The following is a 20307-nucleotide window of genomic DNA, read 5'->3' on the forward strand; positions in this document are numbered from 1 at the left end:
CAGATTAGATAACTGGATCTTGTGATTTCTGTGCATCTGAGATCTCCTGCACCAAATGCTGTCTTATTCTTCAGCTTCTCCCACAATTTGACATCCACTAATTGAGATTCTTTCCTCTGGGTCATCATTCTCTGTCAAGTCTTAGGTGTTATCATCAACATCAACACCTCTGATCCTAACAATAGCCTTTTTCAAGGAAGAAACTGAGTTTCAGAGAAGTCCCTTGCTCAAGGTCGTAGAGCTGTAAGAGGCAGAGTCAGAAATCAGGCCTCCCAAGCCATTCCTATCCTGCGCACGTGGTTCTCCTCACTGCATACCTGGAGTCGGCACAGGCCTCCATTTCATGGCAGGTTTTCCTGCCTTCCTTCATATCACTTCTACAATTTGAATTAGAATGGTCACTTCACAGCTTGGGCAATTCCCAGTCCTCATCATGGGAGCCAAGCCCTGAAAGAGAAAGACACACACATGTAATGACATAATTATGTGCACCGGCAGCCAAGTCCCTGCTCAAAGGCCAGGGACAATGGGGACTCACCTGGCGTATAAGCAAACACCTAGACTTCCATGTGCACAGTGACTGCTCCTTAGGAGCTCAGTCCCTCCAGTGACTGAAGGCTAATAAATAGAGCAAATTATTCATGCAGACAGTGAGAATCCCCACTTAGCACCATTGTTGTAACTGTGCTGACCTGGATTCAGCATTGTTCCCTAGAAGCAGGCCTACTGAGCAGATCCCACATGCATTGCCTTTGGTTTGATGTCACAATGATTGATTTCAAAATGAAAACCCTCCAACTGTTCTCTGAAGGTCTTTCCTTATTGGATGTGCTTGTGTCTGAGCTGAGAGACAGGCACACAGGCTTCTCTGTAGCCAATTCCCAGTGCAACCTTCTGTCCGGTTCTGAGGCCAGCAGTCTCTTGGAGGGGGCCTTCCATTAGTCAGCGATGTCTTCTCAGATCTGCAGGTGGTGGCCATTGAGTCTAGGCCCTACATCTGCTGCCCCTGTAGTTCTGTGTGGTGTGTCTGAGGGAGTCCTAAGGGAGGGAGAGTGCTCTGCCCAGGGATGGGGCAGGCAGAGGCCAGACCAAAAACAACTGTTTACAAGTACTCCCCTGCACCCATTTAAACCTCCAGCAACTCTGTTTCCCCATATTATAGATGAAGATGCCTGCATCCACAGAGGTTAGACCTCTGGCCAGAGTCCCTAGGCACCCAGACTTGGGATTTGAATGCAGGTGGTCTGGCTCCAGAGTCTAGGTTCTAACCTGTGGTGCTAGCAGTGCCGTGCCTTTTCTCTTCTTCTGTCATCTCCAGTGTGCCCATTTTTTTCCAGTTATGGAGACTTGTACAGTAAATCCTCACTTAACATTGTCACTAGCTTCTTGGAAACCGTGAGTTTAAGGGAAAGGATGTATAACAAAACCAATTTATTTTTTTCATTAATGTTATAACAAAATAATTTTGATATATATTCAAATAACTTTGAATAAAGCAACATTATTTAAGGGCCTGCTATACATTATTTTGTTTAAAGTAACAGTTTCTAAGAACTTTTGATGACATGAAGTAAGGACTTACTTTACTGGGAATTGACTATTTGGATTTCATGGGAAGGGTAGTTTGCCTCTTGGCCCCTATAACCATAGGCGGGGAAAGTTTAGCCTTCCTCCAACAGCAGTGCAGTCCTTCTCAGTGCAGCAGGGGCTGACTGGGCTGGAACATCTTGTGACGGTGACGTGTTTGGGCCCTACTATAAGTGCTGCATCTTGAGGGCCAGGATCTGCCCTCTTTCCCTCCTCTCCTCCTCCCTTCCAAATAACCTGGGAGGGGCTGGGGTCCCTGAACTTGGGGATTGTCTTCTGCAGTGACTTGGGGTTTCCCACAGCTGGGACTGGCAGGGATGGGGCTGCCCAGTGTCCCTGGGCCAGATTTCTAGGCCCATTTGTGTCCAGCCAGTCATGGCATGGCTCTGGTGAGCCAAAGGATGGAGAAAGTCATCTGGCCTCATTTGCTGCTGTGGCATCTCCCGGCAGACAGAGCCCAGCCCTTCCTGCGGCAGGAAAAGCACCAGCCTCTGGATCCAGACAGTCTGAGTTGGAATGGGGCATTGCCACACTCACTACCTGCATGACTTTGAGCAAATCATTTCACTTTACTGAGCCTTCTGTTCTTGTCAGGGCTTTCCTAAAGATTAAATGATGATATGGGGGCACCTCACCCATGACATGGCTGAGGACACTGCCACTCACCTGCTGCAGGGAAAGGGGTGAGAGAGCAGAGTGTGAAGGATTGGGAGAGTCAGAGGGAGATGGGGTTTACTTGCTGACTTCTCTCTGCTTCCCCAGCCTCCCCTCCCCTGGGGCGGCCATGCCCAGAATGCCAGTGTCCTTTATGGGACCGACACAGATGCAAAGATCCACCCAGCTGCTGTGAAATGACAGTGTGGGGCCACTAGCAGGCAGTCTTGCCAGCACTCTCGAGACCACATGGGGTTCCTGACTGTGCAGACATCTAGCTCCTGCCCTCACAGTGCCTCCCCCAACAAATGGAATTGCAGACACAGAAGTTTGCAGGAGAGTATGCTTCACCCACTCAGCACTATTGTGTCTTCTAGCCAAGCCATAAAACAAGAGAGTAGGAGTGACAGAGACACTCCCTTTGAACTTGAAATCCTTTCTAAACTGCCACTCCAGCCCCAGAGGCCCTCCTCAGAAGGTCAGAAAAAGCCCACTCGCTCCTCACCTTATCCCGGATGCTTAAAACAATATTGTGGGAATGTAGGTCAGTGAACCGAGCTGCACCACACACCAGCAGGATTCCGGGGACCAACCAGCCTGTGCACTGGCCCACTAGGTCAGATGAGAACATAAACAAGGAACGCTGGGAGCCCTCAGCTTCCCCTGGCCCTAGTCTTTTGTTTATGTAGCACTTAAACTAACTTTGGGGTCGTCTCTGTCTGGCATGAAAGCCCTGGAGCTTTTTGAAGTTCCCCTGAAGTTAATAAAATTAGTCTGCCCTCATTGCAAGACCCTGGCTTGAGGAAAGATGGATCCTCTGCTGTCTTTGTGGCATTTAGCTTTTTAAAGTTAATATTTTATAACCAAAAAAAAAGAGGGGGCAGGGGAGATGTAGTAAACGTCTTCTGGAAGGCTAATAGGTAGCATGCCTGCCATCCCAGGCTCTGATTACCCTGGAGCCAGGCCTCTAGGCCCACTGGGAGGCTAAGCAGTGGGCCTGCTGTGTTTAGCATGAGGGAACCAGCACTGGGGACTGTCACTGTGTTCTCCCAGGTAGACAGGAGGAAACTAGCCCAGACTGGGCTGTTGGCTCACTCTCAGATGAATCGTGTCTCCCAAGGACATATCCTTGGGATAGCCACTTGAGTAATGTATTTCTACCCCCTGGCGTCGTCTTCTTGATGCCATGTGTGGGACTAGTGCAGTTGGCCTCCTCACACTCAGTGAGCACCCATTCACCAAGCCTGTGGTGGGTCGGGGCCACATGAGGTACATGGAACCCTTTCCTCGCAGAACTCCCAGTTCGAGGAGGGAGACAGACAGGTCAGCTGTCAGGGATAAGACATAGTGGCCAGGCTCTCAGAACAGAGGGATCTTGGCCTCAGTCCTGGGGGCCAAGGGAAGAGGAGGTGCCTGCAATGTCGGGGAAGCTGTCTGAAGGAGGAAATGCCCAAGGTGGGCCTTAGGTGGGAGTAGAGTCCCCAGTGGACAAGCTGGGACTAGCATTAGAGGAGCACCACACAGGCAGGGAGGGAGGCATAACAGAGGGACATGAGGACCCGGGGGTGATAGATATGTCCATTAGCTTGATCATGATGATGGTTTCACAGGCATGTATATGTATACACAAATTTAGACTTATCCAATTATTTACTTTTAATATGTTCATGTTATTGTATATCAGTTATAGCTGAATGAAGCTGTTAAAAAAGAAAGAAAGAAAAGAAAAGCCTACAGGCACGAGCGAGCCTTGCAAATGTACCAACAACTACAGCCATGTATTCTTTCAACATTTACTCACACATTCAAGGAATAGATAGTAAGCGCCTGTTTCATGTGCAGGGAATGTAGCTGTGGAGGAGAGGGACATGTTTCTGCCTGGAGCTTGTGCTCTGGTTGGAAGCAATAAACAAGTAAACAGATAAGGTCAATGGCATAACGTCAGGTGGCGATCTGTGCTCTGAAGAGAGACGGCAGGACGAAGATTGGAGAGGAGTGGGGGCTGAAGTATAGGAAGAGGGAGCCGTGGGCCACAGGGGACACTGTAGGCACCAGGCCTTGATTTGAGCCTGCTCTGGGCCGGGTGCTGCTGGGCACCAGGGGCTGCACAGAGATGGGGCGCTCATAGGATCTGTTGCTGAGAAGTGCAAAGGCTATGGGCTGTGGGGTGGAGGGAGAATTCTGTTATGTTCCTCTAGCACATGTGATTGTTCACAGCTACAGGCCTGTTTCACGGTAGGCTCTTGTAGGAGTAAAACAAGAATATTAATATCGACTTATTGAGAACTTTCTGCTCTGCTAAGGACACCTGCCTGTATTATCCCTTTGGTCCTGGTGGGGACTCTTACAAGCTGTTTCTCTGAGAAAGTTGTAAGCTCTTAGTCCAGGGACTGTGCCTTTTTTGTTTCTTGGCCACTGCAATGCTGGAGGGCAGGTCTTATATCTCAGTCAGATGTAACGCTAGGGCCTAGCTATGCAGAGGCCCAAGTAGTAGCTCTCTGGGGTGACCACAATGCATGAGAACCAATGAAAGCTGCCTGGGTGGGGATGGGGGGTTGCAATTGTCAACCTTGCTGGACCAGAGGCCATCAAAGGAAAATGTTCTGTCTTTGGAGATGTCAGGAGAGGATGGGAGGTCCGCCTGGTGTGGGTAGAAGAAATGCACTTCTTGGTTTGTTTTTACATTTTTAAATTCTATTAATTTATTTGTGAATAGGTGATGCATTCATGTATTTCAGTAGCCAAAGATAGAAAAGGTATATGGTGAAAAGTCCCCAGGCACCCTGCTCCCTTTCCTGGAGACATCAGTTTCTCCTGATTACTTCTGTGTATACACCCCTGCCCTGCCCCCATCCATACACAGCCTGCAACATGCCCTATGCCTCGCACTCTGCTTTTTAACATGAAACACAATACTCTAGGAGTTTTTGTATCTGTCCGTACATGCTGCCTACTCTTCTCTGTGGTCACATCGTCACCTCTAGAGGCTGTGCTCCACTTGTTGAACTCAGGCTGGACTTCTAAGTCATTGTCAACTTTTGCCGCTGTAAACACTGCTGCAGTGAGTGACCTTGGGTGGATCTCCTATCCTGACATCTTCTCCAGCAAGCACATCAGTGGGTTGCATTCCTAGAAGTGAAATTGATGGTGCAGATTGTATGTGCATTGCTCATTTCCATAGCAGCTGTCAGACTGGTGGGCTCTTCTTATCATGGGACCCAAGTTTGCTACTGGAGGCAGGATCTACAGAGCAGGGGTGGGGTGAGGAGCTGGGCGGGGCAGGCAAGGCCACCGGGCCATGCTGCCATCCCAAAAGCGGTACCTGGGCTGGAGCTGCCAGAGACTCAGAAGGGAGGGAGTGACACTTCCAGTTGCTGATTGAGCCTCTGAGGAGAAGGTTCGGGATGACATAGCTCATGGTGAAATCAGGGCTACACCAAGCTAACTTTTTCACAGACATGTGTGTCCCTTCTCTCAGCCTGGGCACCCACAAAGAGACAGCAGTGGCCAACGTGGCCAGCAGGAGATACGAGCTCTGCAAAGGCCTGGCCATGGCCAACAGGGGCTAGGGGAAACAAGCAATTCTACCTGGACTGAGGGAGGGCGTCATGGAGGAAAGGAGGTAGGGCTGTGGAGGAAAAGTGGGTCAGGCCAAGACGGGCTTCCAGGCACAGCTAGAGTGAACAAGAGTAAAGCCTCGGGCCAACGTGCATAGGGGTGTGTGCAGCGGGTGGGAGACAAAGGCCAGGCTTTCCAGGGCTCCTGTGGGAGGGGAAGCTGGACTGAGGAGGCCAGTTCTAGAAGGCCTTGGATGCAGGCTCAGGAGTGGCCTGGGTGACTGTGACAGCTTCAAGGAGAGTGCTGCTGGCTATCTAGGCAGGTGCCCTGGGGACAGGCTGGGTCATTGTGGCCCCCTGGGGGTGGGGGGGCCTGCAACAGGGGCTTGAATTCAAAGCTACTTCTACCCCCTGTGCTCTGTGACCTTGGATAGATGACATAACTGTGCCATGCCTCCATTTCCTCATCTGTAAAGTGCCGCCACAGAGCTGCTGTGGGGACTGAGGTGCTCTCTGTGGAAAGTGCTCACAGTGTGCCAGTTTTGAAGGGCCCATTGTTAAAATGGCAGTTGCCAGTCCCAGGTTTCTGCCCTGCTCCCATGCATTTCGTTATCTGTTAGGTGGGCTCATTGTCTTGCTACCCCCAGGGTTCTAAGAGCAGGCAGCAGCCAGCCATGCCCAGAGCCCAGGAGAGCTGGGGCTAGGCACACAGTCACAGTTCTTTCAGTGTGCACCACTAACGCCCTCTGTCTGTGGCTGGGTGTGTGGGGACAGGCGATGGATGACTACAGTGTGATCGGCCGCTCCCTGTTTAAAAAGGAGACCAACATCCAGCTCTTCGTGGGGCTCAAGGTGCACCTGTCCACTGGAGAACTGGGCGTCATCGACAGTGCCTTCGGCCAGAGTGGCAAGTTCAAGATCCATATCCCAGGTAAGTGCAGCCACTTCCTCCCAGTTTAGGGACACCATGTGGAGCACAGAGAGATGGGAGAGGCGGTGCCAAGGTGGCGCTCCTCGGCTCAGGTTCCTAATCCTGCCTTTACCGAGACACGGGGTGACTTGGCCTGCATGGCGGCATGGCCTCTGGCTGGGAAGCCAGTATGGGTTCTGAGAAGAGCCTGGATGTGGAGTGAAGATCTGGTCTGAGCAGGGTCAAAATTGGAATCTGAGTTCTCACTGCACCATTTACCATCTGAGGGGGCCTTGGGCCTGCTCCTCGGTTTCTCTGTGGAGGCAGGAATAAGATTGAGCCTACAGGCAGTTTGGAGGAGAGCAGTTGAGGGAGACCGCTGGGGGCCTGGCATACCATCCTGGCACCCAGTAGGGTTTCCAGGGATGTGAATTGTCACCCTCCTTTGCCCAGCACAGACCCCCAGACTCAGCATTGCCCACTGAGTTTGTGCTGGGGCCTGTCCATGGGCTGGGTCAGAGTGTGTGTGTTTGCTGCTGGAGAGCCCTTGGATTTTGTCAGTGAACTCATCCTTCAATCACTTGTGCATTTATTCAGCCTACAATGCATCGTGTTCTTCTGTGTCGCAGGCATTGTGCTTGGTGCTGGGGATATGGAGCTTACGGTTGTAGGAAGGTACAAACAATAAACATATTAAAGAAATCCCTGTCAGATGGCAGTAGGCACCGCGTAGAAAGATAAAGCAGGGACGGGATGGAATTGCTGAGAATGCTGCTTTGGATAGGGTGATCAGGGAAGGACAGAGGGAGGGGAGGAGCCACATGGGTAGTCAGGGAGAGCATGCCACAGCAAGGGGGAAATGAAGGCAAAGGCCCTGGGGTGACAGTGAGCTCCAAGTGCATTTGCAGCTCAGTTGTTTGGCAGAAGTGCACTGAGCAGAGAGGTGTGCAGGACACAGGCCAGGGCTCATACTGTGGACCAGGGGCCATGGGAAAGACTGAAGCCTGTGTTCCTACGAATGCGCCATGAGCCACTACCTTTTTTTAGAGACAGTCTCACTCTGTCTCTGGAATAGAATGCAGTGATGCAATCAAGGCTCACTAAAGCCTTGACCTCCCAGTCTCAAACCATCCTCCTGCTTCAGCCTCCTGAATAGCTGGGACTCAGTTGTGTGCCACCACCCCCAGCTCCCCACTATCCTTTATCCCCTATACAATTGTACCAGATACAACTAACCCAGTACAATCCTCTTGTATTTCATAATACAGTAAAACTTACGAAAATTTTCAAACATACAGCAAAGTTGAAGAATTTTACAGGGAACACCTTTACCCACTCCTGATTTTATATTGACATGTTACTGTCCTCTACATAACTCCAGGGCTCAAGGTTGATCCTGTGAGGATGGAAAGCCATGGGGAGGTTTGGATCAGGGGAGCAACCAAGGTTGGTTTATGGCATTTTGTGTCAAATCTCCTAGAGAGAAGGTGGTGCCGTGGCTCCCACTGGAAAACAGAGACCCGAGCTGCCTCGGTGCTCACAGGTGGCATGATCACCCTTCCCTCTCCTGACAGCCTTGCCAGGGAACCCTTTCCTTCCAAAATCCTTCCACTGCCCAAAGATAGCATCTGCCTTCTCATGAGTGAGGGCAGTGGTCACAGAGGCTGTGCTTCTCCAGGGCACTTTACTCCCTGTTTGCAGCCCCTAAGACCTCTGTCAAGGTGGGGCTGGGGCAGGGGAGGCAGAGGTACCCAGCCATGGGAGGCCTCAAGCAGTGAAGCTCTAAAATTCTGTCCTGTCCTCCCCACTGCTCCATAGTGGCTGTGCGTCCTCATCTCAGCCAAACAGGAGTCTTTGTGCATCCCTTCAGTTTGGCTGTGGGTTGTCCTCAGAGACTGGAGCCCACAGGACCCCTCTCTGGACTCCAGGGAGCATGCAGGGGGCATGAGCCAGACAGGGCAGCATCCAGACCTCAGTCCCCGAAGGCCTCGTGCCTGCCCCGGCTATTGTGAGCTTTCTGGGAGGGAAGGATCCCGGGATTCCTTCAGCTGGGTCGGGGGCCATACTGCAGAGCACTCATCCTTCCCCTAAACAGCTCTGGGGCCCTGCTGGACCAGGCAGAGGGAAGAGCTCATGGTCTCCTCCTTTGGGGACTGCTAGGATCACGCTGACATCCCCTGAGCTCTCTTCCTGTAGCCCAAGGCAAACGGAGAGCTGGGGTATTCCCAGGGCAGGCAAGAACCAAGAGGAGTCTTGTTTGGGGTGCTGGGGTGGCAGTGGAGGGAGCCTCTCGGGGTGCTGGGGTGGGAATGGAGGGAGGAGGGGTGTAGGGACACTGCCTCAGTCCACTATAGTTCACATTCCTTCGTCGGGTCAATGTTGACGTTTTAGTCTGCCTGCTTCCTGTTTGTGACTTGTAAGCTTTTTATTAAATATCACTGGTCAGATTCCTCCATCCCACCCACCACCTTCCATCCCTCCCACCCCCACTCCCTGCTGATTCCTCTCTTTTAACCTTTTTGAAGTGCCTTAATTGTGAAAGAATCTTTAGGAAGCCTGAGCCATCCAGTGCCAGGTGAAGGGAGAGAGAGTGCATTGCTAGCTGTAGCCTGGACATGCAGGGTGGGGAAGCCCGGGTTTTGGTGCCAGGCAAGGTAAGGCTCCCGGCCTGCAGTTCGTGGACAGGGCTGGGTTCAGATGCACTTCATGGGCCTCACTGCCGGCTCTACAGGGCATCCAGGCTGGGAAAGGCGGAATGAAGAGTCCCCTGAGTTTCCTCCCATCAGCCTCTCACCTTGGGTTGCAAGGTCAGATGCCAGCAAGGCCAAGCAGGTGTTGAAGAGGCCAGGTGGCAAGTGATAGGGAGTGGTGGGGACTGTAGTGACCTGGAGAGCTGCTGTGTGGGTCCTGCCAACTCTTCACTACATGGGAATGTAGGCCTGGGGTCTCATTTTATCTAATTTTATTTTTATGTAATATCTCCTGATTAAAAACTACAACTGTCTGTACTAAGCAAAGCATGCCTTTGGCCTGGTTTGACCCCTAGCGACTCATAACTCCTGTTTGAATTTTAGAAAGGACACTTGGCCCTCAGGTTCACGAGGTGAAGCCGAACCATAATATGCAAACAGTATGTTTTAAGGAGCCACAGACTCTTGCCTCAGAGACAAGGGTCCTGACGCTAGGGCTGTTGACTCCCAGAATGTACTATGGGAAATCAGAGGGCAGGGGAACGGCCCCATCCTTCCTGATACCCGAGGAGCCTTCCCAGAGAGTCCTGGGGGATCTCAAGGTTGGAAAGCCCCATATTTACGAAACATCTTCCTTCAAAGACCTTGCCATTTGCAGAACTGTACTTCCTGGGAGGATAGAAGGCCTGGCAAGCTGCCAGTAGGAGCCTACTGGGGAGTTGTGCTGGTGGAGAGAGAATAGTTGGAGGAAGGAGCTGGACATGGAGGAGGTTCCTGTCCATGTCATAGCATCACTTGTAAATCCCAAGGGTCGCAGGGTGAAGTGGGTCTTGTTATCTCCATCTCACAGGTGGGAACTGGGTAGTGGAGAGCCTGAGGGCTTTGCCCACGGTCTGTCTGTGTCACCCCGCCCCTCTCCATCAGCTCTGTTCATGCCCCTAGAGAGCAGCCATGTCTTCAAAAAGTTTGGAGCTGGGAGGCCCATGTGGTGCTTGGAGAAGCACTGTGCCTGGGAGGCTGCACTCCCAAAGCTCATCTTGGCAAGCCATCTGTCCCATCCTTGTCACCCTCCCCTCTGCCTCAGTGTGCCAGGCATCAGCACTCACTCACAGAGGCAGGCTGGATGGGGGGTGGGACAACAGCTTCCACAGCCCCTCCTGTTCCCACTTTGCAGGGAGAAAAGAACACCTCGATGACTCCCAACTAGAGAAGAATCATGTGAGAAGCTGAATAGACTTGTTCCTAATGACAGCTCTGAGTCACTGGGCATTTACTCTAGGACAGAAAAGGGTACACATGTGCCCGTGATCTTATCTCCTAAAACAATGCTCTGTAAATCTAAAATCTCCCGGGGCTGTTGTTTTGTGTACCTGCCAAGATGTGGCAAGCTTTTTGAATGGCCCAAATTCATGATAGGTGGCCCCTCTCCCACAGGGTGCTCCTGAACCAGCTGATTTGGGACAGTTCATGTGTGTGTCTGCTTTAGCACTGGGGGCATGTGGAACTTAAAGCCTTGTTACTGGAAAGCCCCAGGCCCCTATTACCACTCGCGTGCATGTGTGTCACCGATTCTCACCAGGTAACCACTGACCATGGAACAGAGCTGCAAGTGCTTACCTCATGCTAGCCAGAGAGCCATGATTGAGAACATAGCCCACTCAAGGCCACAGCCATGGCCTCATCCTAGCAGTGGGTGCTGCCCATGTGCCAGGAGCTCAAAAGTGTGCTCACATCTCAGGCACTTGGTCTTGTGAGTAGCTGGAATTCTCATTCAAACCCTATAATAGAGATCTTACTTTCGGTGATCTTTAATAACCTTTTGATTATTACTAATCACAAATTAATGTACTCAGATGAGAAAAAGAAAAAAAAATTTGTAGAACTGTACTTACAGGTAAGACCCCAGAAGGAGCTTCTGTTTACTGATTATCAGGGGGAGCTAGCACTCAGGAGGAGGAGAAACAGTAAGCCCCCAAAATGTGGGCTATGATGTCTACATGGCAGTCAGGCTGCCCATGGTACAGCTAAGGAGACTGGGGCTGGCAGGATGGGCAGTGCAGTTGCTGGTGTTCCCATTGCAACAAGCGCCGCATTTCACTGCACAAGCAGACCGTTTCAAACCGCTCTGCTGCATGCCAGGGTGAGGATGGTCTGTGCCCAGTGAGGTGTGGAGCCACAGAGGTGGGCACTCAGCGCAAGAAAGCCAGAACAAAGCAGACACTTGGGCAAAGGTAACAAACATCCGCACTGAGATTCGACCCCAGAGCACCTCACTCTGAACTACTCTGCTCGAGACTCCCCACACCATGGTGCCTTATAGGCAAGGCTAGGGGTGAGGCACTGAAGTGCAGCTCCCTTCCTCAGGGTGTGTGGGAGAAGGGAAGGGTTGGTCATTCAGCTCAGTGGGCCCTTGGACAGAGGGCCTGAAATGACTACTGTGTGGCCCCTGGGGAGAGGAAGTCAGGAAAGCCACTGCTGCTCACCTCTGAAGGGGGTCCTGAGGAGGGCTCCTGGGCCACCCTGCCTCCAGCGCTGCGCCTGTACCCACCCCCAGGGCTGTAGGGGCTATGACTCTGAATTATGCCCATCAGTGTGCCATGCAGAAGGGGATGGATTTACATGGGATAGGAAGTGTTGCTTGCATGAATGAATAAATGAAGGAGTTTGGTGGAATAGACTGGACTGGAGTGAACAAATGAATGTACCCAGGCTCACGAGGGCCACTCAGCTCTGTTTTCTGCAGCCTCACAGTGGAGGCCAAACAGCCTGGTGCTTTATGTGCCACAGGCTTCCCCAGAACCTCAGCAATGCGGGCAGATACCAATCTCATCAGACTCCCTCAAAAGCTGCTGCCTAGGAACAGAGCTTGGAGGAGGGCTCGAGTTTCCTGGTCTTTAAAACAAGGGGGCCAGGCACAGTGGCTCACCTCTGTAATCTCAGCACTCTGGGAGGCCAAGGCAAGAGAATTGCTTGAAGCCAGGAGTTTAAGACCAGCCTGGGCAGCAAAGCAAGACCCCATCCCTATAAAAAAGTAAATAAATTAATCAATCCAGGGTTTGCCAGTCGATTTAGCTCGGCAAACCTAGTTGAGACTTAGGGCTCAGGCTGAGGATACTGAGATCCTTCTCAGAGTCCTGTCCCAAGGTGCTTTCCCTGTGGGAGAGGCAGAGACATGAGCAACCATTCGCAGTGAGCATGGCAAGTGGCCACTGGGACATGTGGCCGAGAATGGGGGAAAGTGACCATCCTGAGAGGAGAGCCAGAGCAAGCTTCCTGGAAGAGTGGCCTTCTGAGCAGAAGGGCGAGCAGTGAGCAGAAGGCTGTATAGAGAGCTGGAATCAGATGTGTGATATTCACTAGAACCCTGTGGCCAGTGGTCGGTCCAGCCTCATGACCAGGATCAGGAAAAGGCCAGGACAGTGGAAAGGCCATGGTATGGGGAGTCGGGAACCTGGCCCTGGTACCTGCACTGAGCTCCAGTTCCTTCACCTATACAGTGGGCATGTGAATTCTCAGGCTGCCCCTCCAGGGCCTCTTCCAGCGTCATTCATCTCCTGCTGACTCTGCCAGTGCTCAAGCGCCTCTTCTGTGGAGTGCACCTGACCCCCAGGCCCTGCAGCACTGTTGGGGGGGTGTACTGGCAGGAAGCAGGTGCTGGGAAGGCCAGGAGCACCTCCCAAACCCTGGCCCAGAGCTGCCATTTAGTCTAGCCCTCCACAGCCTGCATGGCAGCGTGGCCCCATCTCACAGGTGAGGAAACAGGCCCTTTGCTCACAGCTACACTGTTGGTAAGTGAATGGGCCAAGAGTTCTCTGTCTGCCCCAGGGAGATCAAGCAGAGGGGTCAGCAGGAGTAAGTGGGCACAGCATACCTGCTGTTGAGGGCAGTGCCAGCCTTGCCAGCTGGCCCTGCTCTCTTAGCCCTGCAGCCCTCTCCCAGGACTCTGGGGTTCCAGCTGGTAGCCCGTGGCCCCTATGCTGAATCAGGTGTCTCAGGGCTCAGCATGGTATCCCATCCCATCCTCCTCTGTCCCTCATCACAGTGTATTGAGCCCTCCGTGTATAGACCTGTCTAGGTACTGGAGGGGGTCAGAGGTAAAACAGCCTGGGTGGGGAGGGGGCTCCCTGAGTGATGGAGAGCTCTGGGCCAACACCCAGTGGGACAGCACTCCTGCGAACCACTCTCTGGTTTAGGAGAGGGGACGGGCCAGACGAGGCCAGGGTTGCAGGGGCCTCTGGGCCAGTTACCTGGAGGGTCTCCTGGGGCATCCTAGGCTCCCTTCTGATTGGGACCAGCCACTTTCCACTCTGCCCTTCAGCTTCTTCAGTGCTAACCCAGAGCTAGTCATTCTGATTTCCAGGAAGGCTGAAAATGTAATCATAGAATCCCTGGAGAGGACTGCCTATAGTATCTGACTTGTGGCAGAGGCTCCCTAAGTGGTGGCTGGAATTGTGCTATGTGCACCCACCCCTCACCTGCCGGCCCTTCCTCTTGGTGGGGTAGCTCACATATCCACTGAGGGCCCCACGTTATCCTCCCACCCATGCGCTGCCCCACCACAGAGCACTGGGGAACGATGCCTGTAGGAGCGCAAATGCTGCATTCATGCCAGGCTGCTTCACGGGAGATTAACCAGCCACCTTTCAAGCAGGGATTGGCTGTGCCACCAGGACCCCTCCAATTTATTGACCCTGGAAAGCACTTTACATTTGGTCAAAAACAAGAATTACACCTTTCCCTCCTGATTGAAAACAGAAGCCAAACTATAGAGGCATCCCCCAGATGCCCCGCTTTGCCTGAGCCGGTGGCTGGCCAACGTCTCTCCTGGGACCAGTACAGAGCAGAGCAGCAAGTGCTTCAGCTCAGCCCAGAAGCTGACGCACCTCTCTGCTGAACAGGCAACGGATCGTCAGGGGCTGTCAGACCCAGGTTCACGAGGTGGCAGATTTGTCAGGGCCTAAGTCCCAGAAGCTCTATTTGCTAGAAATATGGGTAATTTAGTATGGACTGGGCCGGGCCTGTAGGAGTTGGGGACACACCCCTTCAGTGGTTTTGGGGGACCAGTGTGTTGGTGAGGTCCCAGAAGTGACTCTAGGAATAGAAACTCTGGTTCTAAGAAATGGCCAGGGGCATTGGTCCATATGGTCTGGCAACCAGAAGGAATGGAATTGGCCTGGGTGACTTGTAGCATGAGGGCCTATAGCCATCCGGGGGGTAGCAGGCAGGGCCTGAGGCTGAGACAATGTCAGCAGTACAACCAGCTGCTGCCCCTGAGCCCATGCCCTGTGCCAGGCAGCACGCCCTTGTGTAGTCTGACTACTCAGTCCTGCCAGCAGCCCAGGGAAGCCAGGCTGTCATCACCCCAGTTCTGCAGAGAAGGAAATCAGACCAACCCCAGTGCCCTGGCAGCCAGCCTGAGGGCACAGAGCGGGAGGAGAAGCTGGGGTCCTGATTTTCAAGGTCAGAGACAGGAGGGCTCTGGCCTCACACAGTCACCCTGACTTTAGCTAACTCTTCTTTACCAAGCACCGACTCGTGTGTGGCAAGTGTTTTCCTGGTATCAGACGTAGTGTTAGGTTCTGGGCACATGGCTTAAACAAGACACAGTCCCTGCACCCTGGGAATTCACAGCTGATCACTCCTCTGTTCAACAGTGTGCTTTTGAGCCCCTGTTATGTGTCATCCTTGTGTTGGGTTCTAGAAAGACAGTGAGCCACAGCCCACATGACCCCTGTGCTCATGGGGCTGTTGGGTTGGTGTACTAGTCAACTTGGGCTGTCATAACAGAATACCACAGACGGGGTGGCTTAAACAATAGGCATTCATTTCCTGTCAGTTCTGGAGCCTGGAAGTCCAAGATCAAAGTGTCTGCAGGGTGGGTTTCTCCTGCAGCTTCTCTCTTGGCTTGCAGGTGGCTGCCTTTTCCCTATGTCCTCGCATGGCTGTCCCTCTGTGCTTGTCTGTGTCCTAATCTGTATTTTGGAGGACATCAGTCAGATTGGTTTCGAACCCAACCTAAAGATCTCATTTCATCTTAATTACACCTTTAAAAGCCCTGCCTCCAGATACAGTCCCATTCTAAGGTCTGGGGGTTAGGATTCCAGTGTATGAATTTGAAGGGACACAGTTCAGCCTGTAACAGTTAGGACACTGGCACTGGCAGACTCTCCTGAGCATTTGTGTATTGGCAGCCACATGCATGCTGTGCACGGAAGGTGCACAATATCATGAGATCTTACAGTAGGACCCCAACCAAGTCTGGGCTTGGGAAGGCTTCCCTCGGAAGTGGCATTGCACTGGAGTCTGAGAACGAGTTGGAGTCTCAGTGCCCCTGGAGGTGAGGGTGCCACAGTGGTGCTGCTCAGGCTATTCCTGCTGGCCCTGAGTATCACCTCCACATTGAACCAGCCACCTGCTCTGTGGACTCCTGTGCCTGTAAGCAAGAGCCACATCTTGTTTCCACAAGGCCTACCTCAGGGATGCCATGAGACTGCAACATTACTGCACCTGTCCTTAGGCTGCCAATTATGGACTTACGCCCCCTTCCCACCTCACAGGGAGGGAGACAGCCTTGAAACCAGACCCAGAGATGAGTGAAGCACCACAGTTGGTGCCGTGGCCCCATTGCCTGCCTGGCCATATCACTGGCTCCATCAGGCCTCTAAAGAAACCAGCTCTATAATAAAACTTCCTTTTCCTGTCACCCATTTCATCCATTTCATCTGGAATGCCAAGCAGCTCTGCACTGGTGACACGTGCTGACTCCAGCTCAGGCTAGGGCTCTGCTGAAAGGCTGCCTCCTGCAATCACTTGCCTAATGGTTCTTCCTCTCACCACCCACTGGGAGAGCTGTGCCTCAGGACTTCCATGGAGCCAGTCACATAGCCTGATGCCCTTGGACCGGGCCAGGATGGTGCTGCCACAGCCTAGATCCTGGGTATAGCCCCTTGCACAAGATCAGCTGGAGCATGTCCTGTCTCCAGCTACAGTTGGTCACAGCAGATGGCGGTTGCATTTGGCACAGAAGTACAGTCCACAGGCCAGGTGTGGTGCCTCACACCTGTAATCCCCGCACTTGCGGAGGCTGAGGCAAGCGGATCACCTGAGGTCAGGAGTTGGAGACCAGACTGGCAAAACCCCATCTCTAATAAAAATTTAAAAATTAGCTGGGCATGGTGGTTACATGCCTGTAGTCCCAGCTACTCAGGAGACTGAGGCAGGAGAATCGCTTGAACCCAAGAGATGGAGGTTGCAGTGAGCAGATTGCACCACTGCACTCCAGCCTGGGTGACAGAGCGAGATTCCATCTCCAAAAAAAACAAAAAAAAAAGAACAAAAAAAAGAAGTACAATCCACAACACAAACAAGAAATGAAGTTTTCTGTGTTGTTTTAAGAAAGAGGAGTTTTAAAAAACAATAAAACAACAACGACAGCTGCGCATGTTAAAATCACTCCCTGGACGTGGTAGCTCAGCCGAGAGCCTTGCTGGTCAGGGCCACTTTCCCGGAAGCTTTCTCACTGTTGCTAATCCTTCTGAAGGGCCTTTGGAGCCCTGGGTTTTCATCTGATAAAATGGGGGTAACAATCCTGTCTTGAAGGACTGTGAGGAGTAAACCAGTGTGCAAGGATGTCCAGCATGTTGCAGGCTCTGGGAGTGGGCTGCCAGCCCCTTCCCTCATCTCCCGGCACCATGTGAGCCTGACACATGCCGGAGTCCAGGCCTGAAAACCCAAGGGGCTGGGCCTGCTCAGCTCCACGCCTGTATTGCTGGGCTATAGACACGGTGGCATTAGCACTTGTATTTTTTCAAGAAAGCCTGGATATCTGTATTTTTACATGAAATCTTCCCATTCTCAGTTGGGCCACAGTGTGTGGTCTCTGTGTTGGCACTAGGTCCTTAATGTGCTGCCTCTTCCTCCTGCTGCAGCCTTCAAGAGGAGGCCATCACCCTGTTTCTCCCAAAGGTACTGTGAGGCTCAGAGGAGCTAGATGACTGGCCCCTAGACCTGGAGTCCCCGGTAGAAGTGGACATCACCCATGGTTCCACTTAGCTGGGAAGCTTCTAGAAACTCAGCATAGAGCAAAAGTGAAAACACATCCTGGTGCCAAAGGGACAGGACACGATGAGCCCTGAGGTTGTGGGTATTGTTATGTTCCCATAAATAACAGGCCCTCAGACAATGGACTGTGAGACAATGTACCTCTGGGGTTTGAAATGAAGCTGGTTTTCTTATTTAAAATGTATTCTGTCCAACCACCCAGCTGCAACTAGAGGCTCTGTTTGGAGCAGATTCTGGGGCAACCCCAATAACCTGTCCTTGGGATTTCATTAGCACCACCAGCCAGCTGCCTGGAAAGTAGCCCCTGCCAGGACCAAATTAACTTTTACTGAGAGACATTGGCAGGGCTGGTATTTTGCACACTTGGCATTTTCGGCCCACACTGGGATGTGGGGAGCAGGGTACCTTCAAAGAACAAGAGCTTCGAAGGCAGCCAGACCTGTGTTGGAATCCTGGCTAGAATGCTACCCTTTCTGAATCCCAGTTTCCTCATCGGTAAGATGGGTTATTTTGAGGACTTTCCCTCCCAACTTTTTAAATAACTTCAAACATACAAAAGAGTGGAAAGCTTATTGAGCAGTGTTACTCCCTTGGCTTCAACAATTGTTCTGTGTTGTCTTGTCTGCTTTGTGTGTGTGCACTGAGCTGGCTGAAGGTTCCTCCTGGTGCTGCTGCTGTGCCTGCACCCTCAGCACATGTCTCCGAGGAACAAGGACATTCTCCTGCAGAACCACAACACAGTTACCACTGGAGAAATGTGACATTGATGCCACATTGTCTAGGATACAGTCCATTTTCAGATTCCCCAACTGTCCCAATAGTGTCTTAGGAAGTTTTCCATGATTGGGGAGTCAGTGAAAGGTGGCACCTGCGCTCAGTGCTGTCACCAATAGTTTTACGACACTGATGTTTTTGAAGAGGCCAGGTCAGTTGTTTCCCAGTGCACTCTTTGGGTCTGTCTGATATTTCTTCAAGGCTGTGCATTTTTGGAAGGAATTCTACAGAGGTGATTTCGGGGCCTTAGTGTGTCCCATCCAGATGTCTGCCCATCATAGGCAATGCTAGGTTTGACCACTGGTGAATGGTGGTTGTTAGGAGGTTCAATGAGGTGATGAAAACAGAGCCCAGGCCCAGAGATAGCTGTGTGGAGGGAGTACAGCGGCCCACACTCACCACCCGTATCATAGCTCAGCAGCTGCGCCCCATGCAGGATGCCTCTGTGGCCTGGGAGGAGGGGCACCAGCAGGTCCCTTGGGAAGTTACGGTAAAGGCCCCGGTCTGGCAGCTGTGAGGCAGAGCTGACTCTCTGGAGCCGGATCTAGGGATATCCTACCCCTCTCCCATATCCCCACAGAGCTAAACCAGGGCCTGTGGAGGGAGGAGAGGAGCTGCTACTTCCCCGAAAGTCTGCTCTTTCTCCCCCTCCCTGACTGCCCATCCTCTCTCCCCAGCCCAGCTATGTTTCAGCCATTGCCCTCTCCTTGTGACCAGCATCAGACCTGAGCACAGAGGACTGGCTCTAGGCCCGTCCCAGGGGGCACCATTTGGGTGGTGATGATTACAGAAAGGAGCAAGCACTATAGTAGGGGCCCTGCAGGGCTTTGGGGAAAGAGGATGGAGTGACTCCTCCCTTCCAGAGTGAAGGTGGGAAGTTTCACCGATGCAGTGAGGCTTGAGCTTGTCTTGAAGGTAAGGAGATTTCCCCAGGGAGAAAAGGGAGGAAAGGTGTTTAGGACAGAAGGAACAGAGTGTACAAGGGCACAGAGGTTGGAAAGAGTGGCATATTCTGGGAATATGGAATAGAAACTAATATTCATTGCTTGTTATAATGAGTAGGACATTGTTCTAAGTGTTGTACATGTTATTAACTCATTTGATGTATTTAAAATGATGGTTTTGGAGCCGTTTTTTTTTTAAAGCAATGGAATTCTTTGTTTTCTCACCCAAAGTCTTACATGGAATCTAGCTGAGGCCCCGGGGAGCCTCCTTGCTGTTCACCTCAGTTCCAGCCCTGAGGCTCATCCTCCGATGGGTGGGGAGGAGGGGAGGAGCAGCTTACTCCCGAAAGGCCTTGGCCTCCACGCTTGTATCTGGCCTTTGTCTAGACAGGTTCCCATCAACACTGCTGACACTGGGGCTGGACCATCCTCTACTGTGGCGCTGCCCTGTGCCCTACAGGGTGTTTGTGGGTATCCCTGGCTTCTTCTCACTAGGTACAGCCTCGCCGAAGTTGCAGCAATGAAAAACTTCTCTAGATGTTCCCAAATGTCCCCTGGGGACCAAAATATCCCCCAATTGAGAACCACTGGTCTAAGCAAGTGGCAGGAGGAATTGGTAGTTGGTGTGCAGGGAGGAACACAGTCAGAAAGCTCTGTCTGGCAGCTGGTTGGAGAGGGCAAGCTGAGGCCTGAGGCTGGGCAGTGGGTGCATGGGGAGGAGGGCAGAGGGGCAGGATGCACCCCAGAGCCTGTTGGGGTGCAGAATGAGGAGGGTGATGTCCAGAATAGATTCCACCTCAGGCCTCGTGGGCAGCCTCTGGCCTACAAGGAGGGCCTAGGCATGCCCCCAGAGTCCCAGCCCCATGGTAGGGGCCCTACAGGGCCATGGGGAAAGAGAAGACAGAGTGGCCCTGCCAGGGTCAGGGCCTGGGGACAGTACCTCATCCATCCTGAGGTCTCTGTGTGCTTGGTGGTGGGGGGCCCTGAGCTCTGGGCCCAGCAGCCTTAAGAGGAGGGAGGCTCTGTCCAGCCGCATGGTGTGGACCAGAAGTGCAGGATCTTTACTGGTCCTTACACAGTGAATGCAACTTTTCTTTGGGAATTATTTCTCTTTGCTTAGGAATCTCTAA

General features: G+C 52.3%; 1 protein-coding gene across 2 annotated transcripts in view; it reads left to right on the top strand.

The window, feature by feature from the left end:
• Positions 1–20307, top strand: part of EEFSEC (eukaryotic elongation factor, selenocysteine-tRNA specific) — a 256233-nt gene that overhangs the window by 200685 nt on the left and 35241 nt on the right. Inside the window, exon 6 of one of the 2 annotated variants that reach the window (XM_023215672.3) lies at positions 6618–6729. In XM_023215672.3, coding sequence (XP_023071440.1) covers positions 6618–6729 — 112 coding nt within the window. Of the gene's footprint in view, positions 1–6572; positions 6730–20307 lie in introns of both variants that reach the window. The other variant, XM_023215661.3, reaches the window with a different exon arrangement.

The sequence above is a fragment of the Piliocolobus tephrosceles genome, chromosome 2, assembly GCF_002776525.5.
Source record: "Piliocolobus tephrosceles isolate RC106 chromosome 2, ASM277652v3, whole genome shotgun sequence".
Taxonomy (NCBI): Eukaryota; Metazoa; Chordata; class Mammalia; order Primates; family Cercopithecidae; genus Piliocolobus; species Piliocolobus tephrosceles.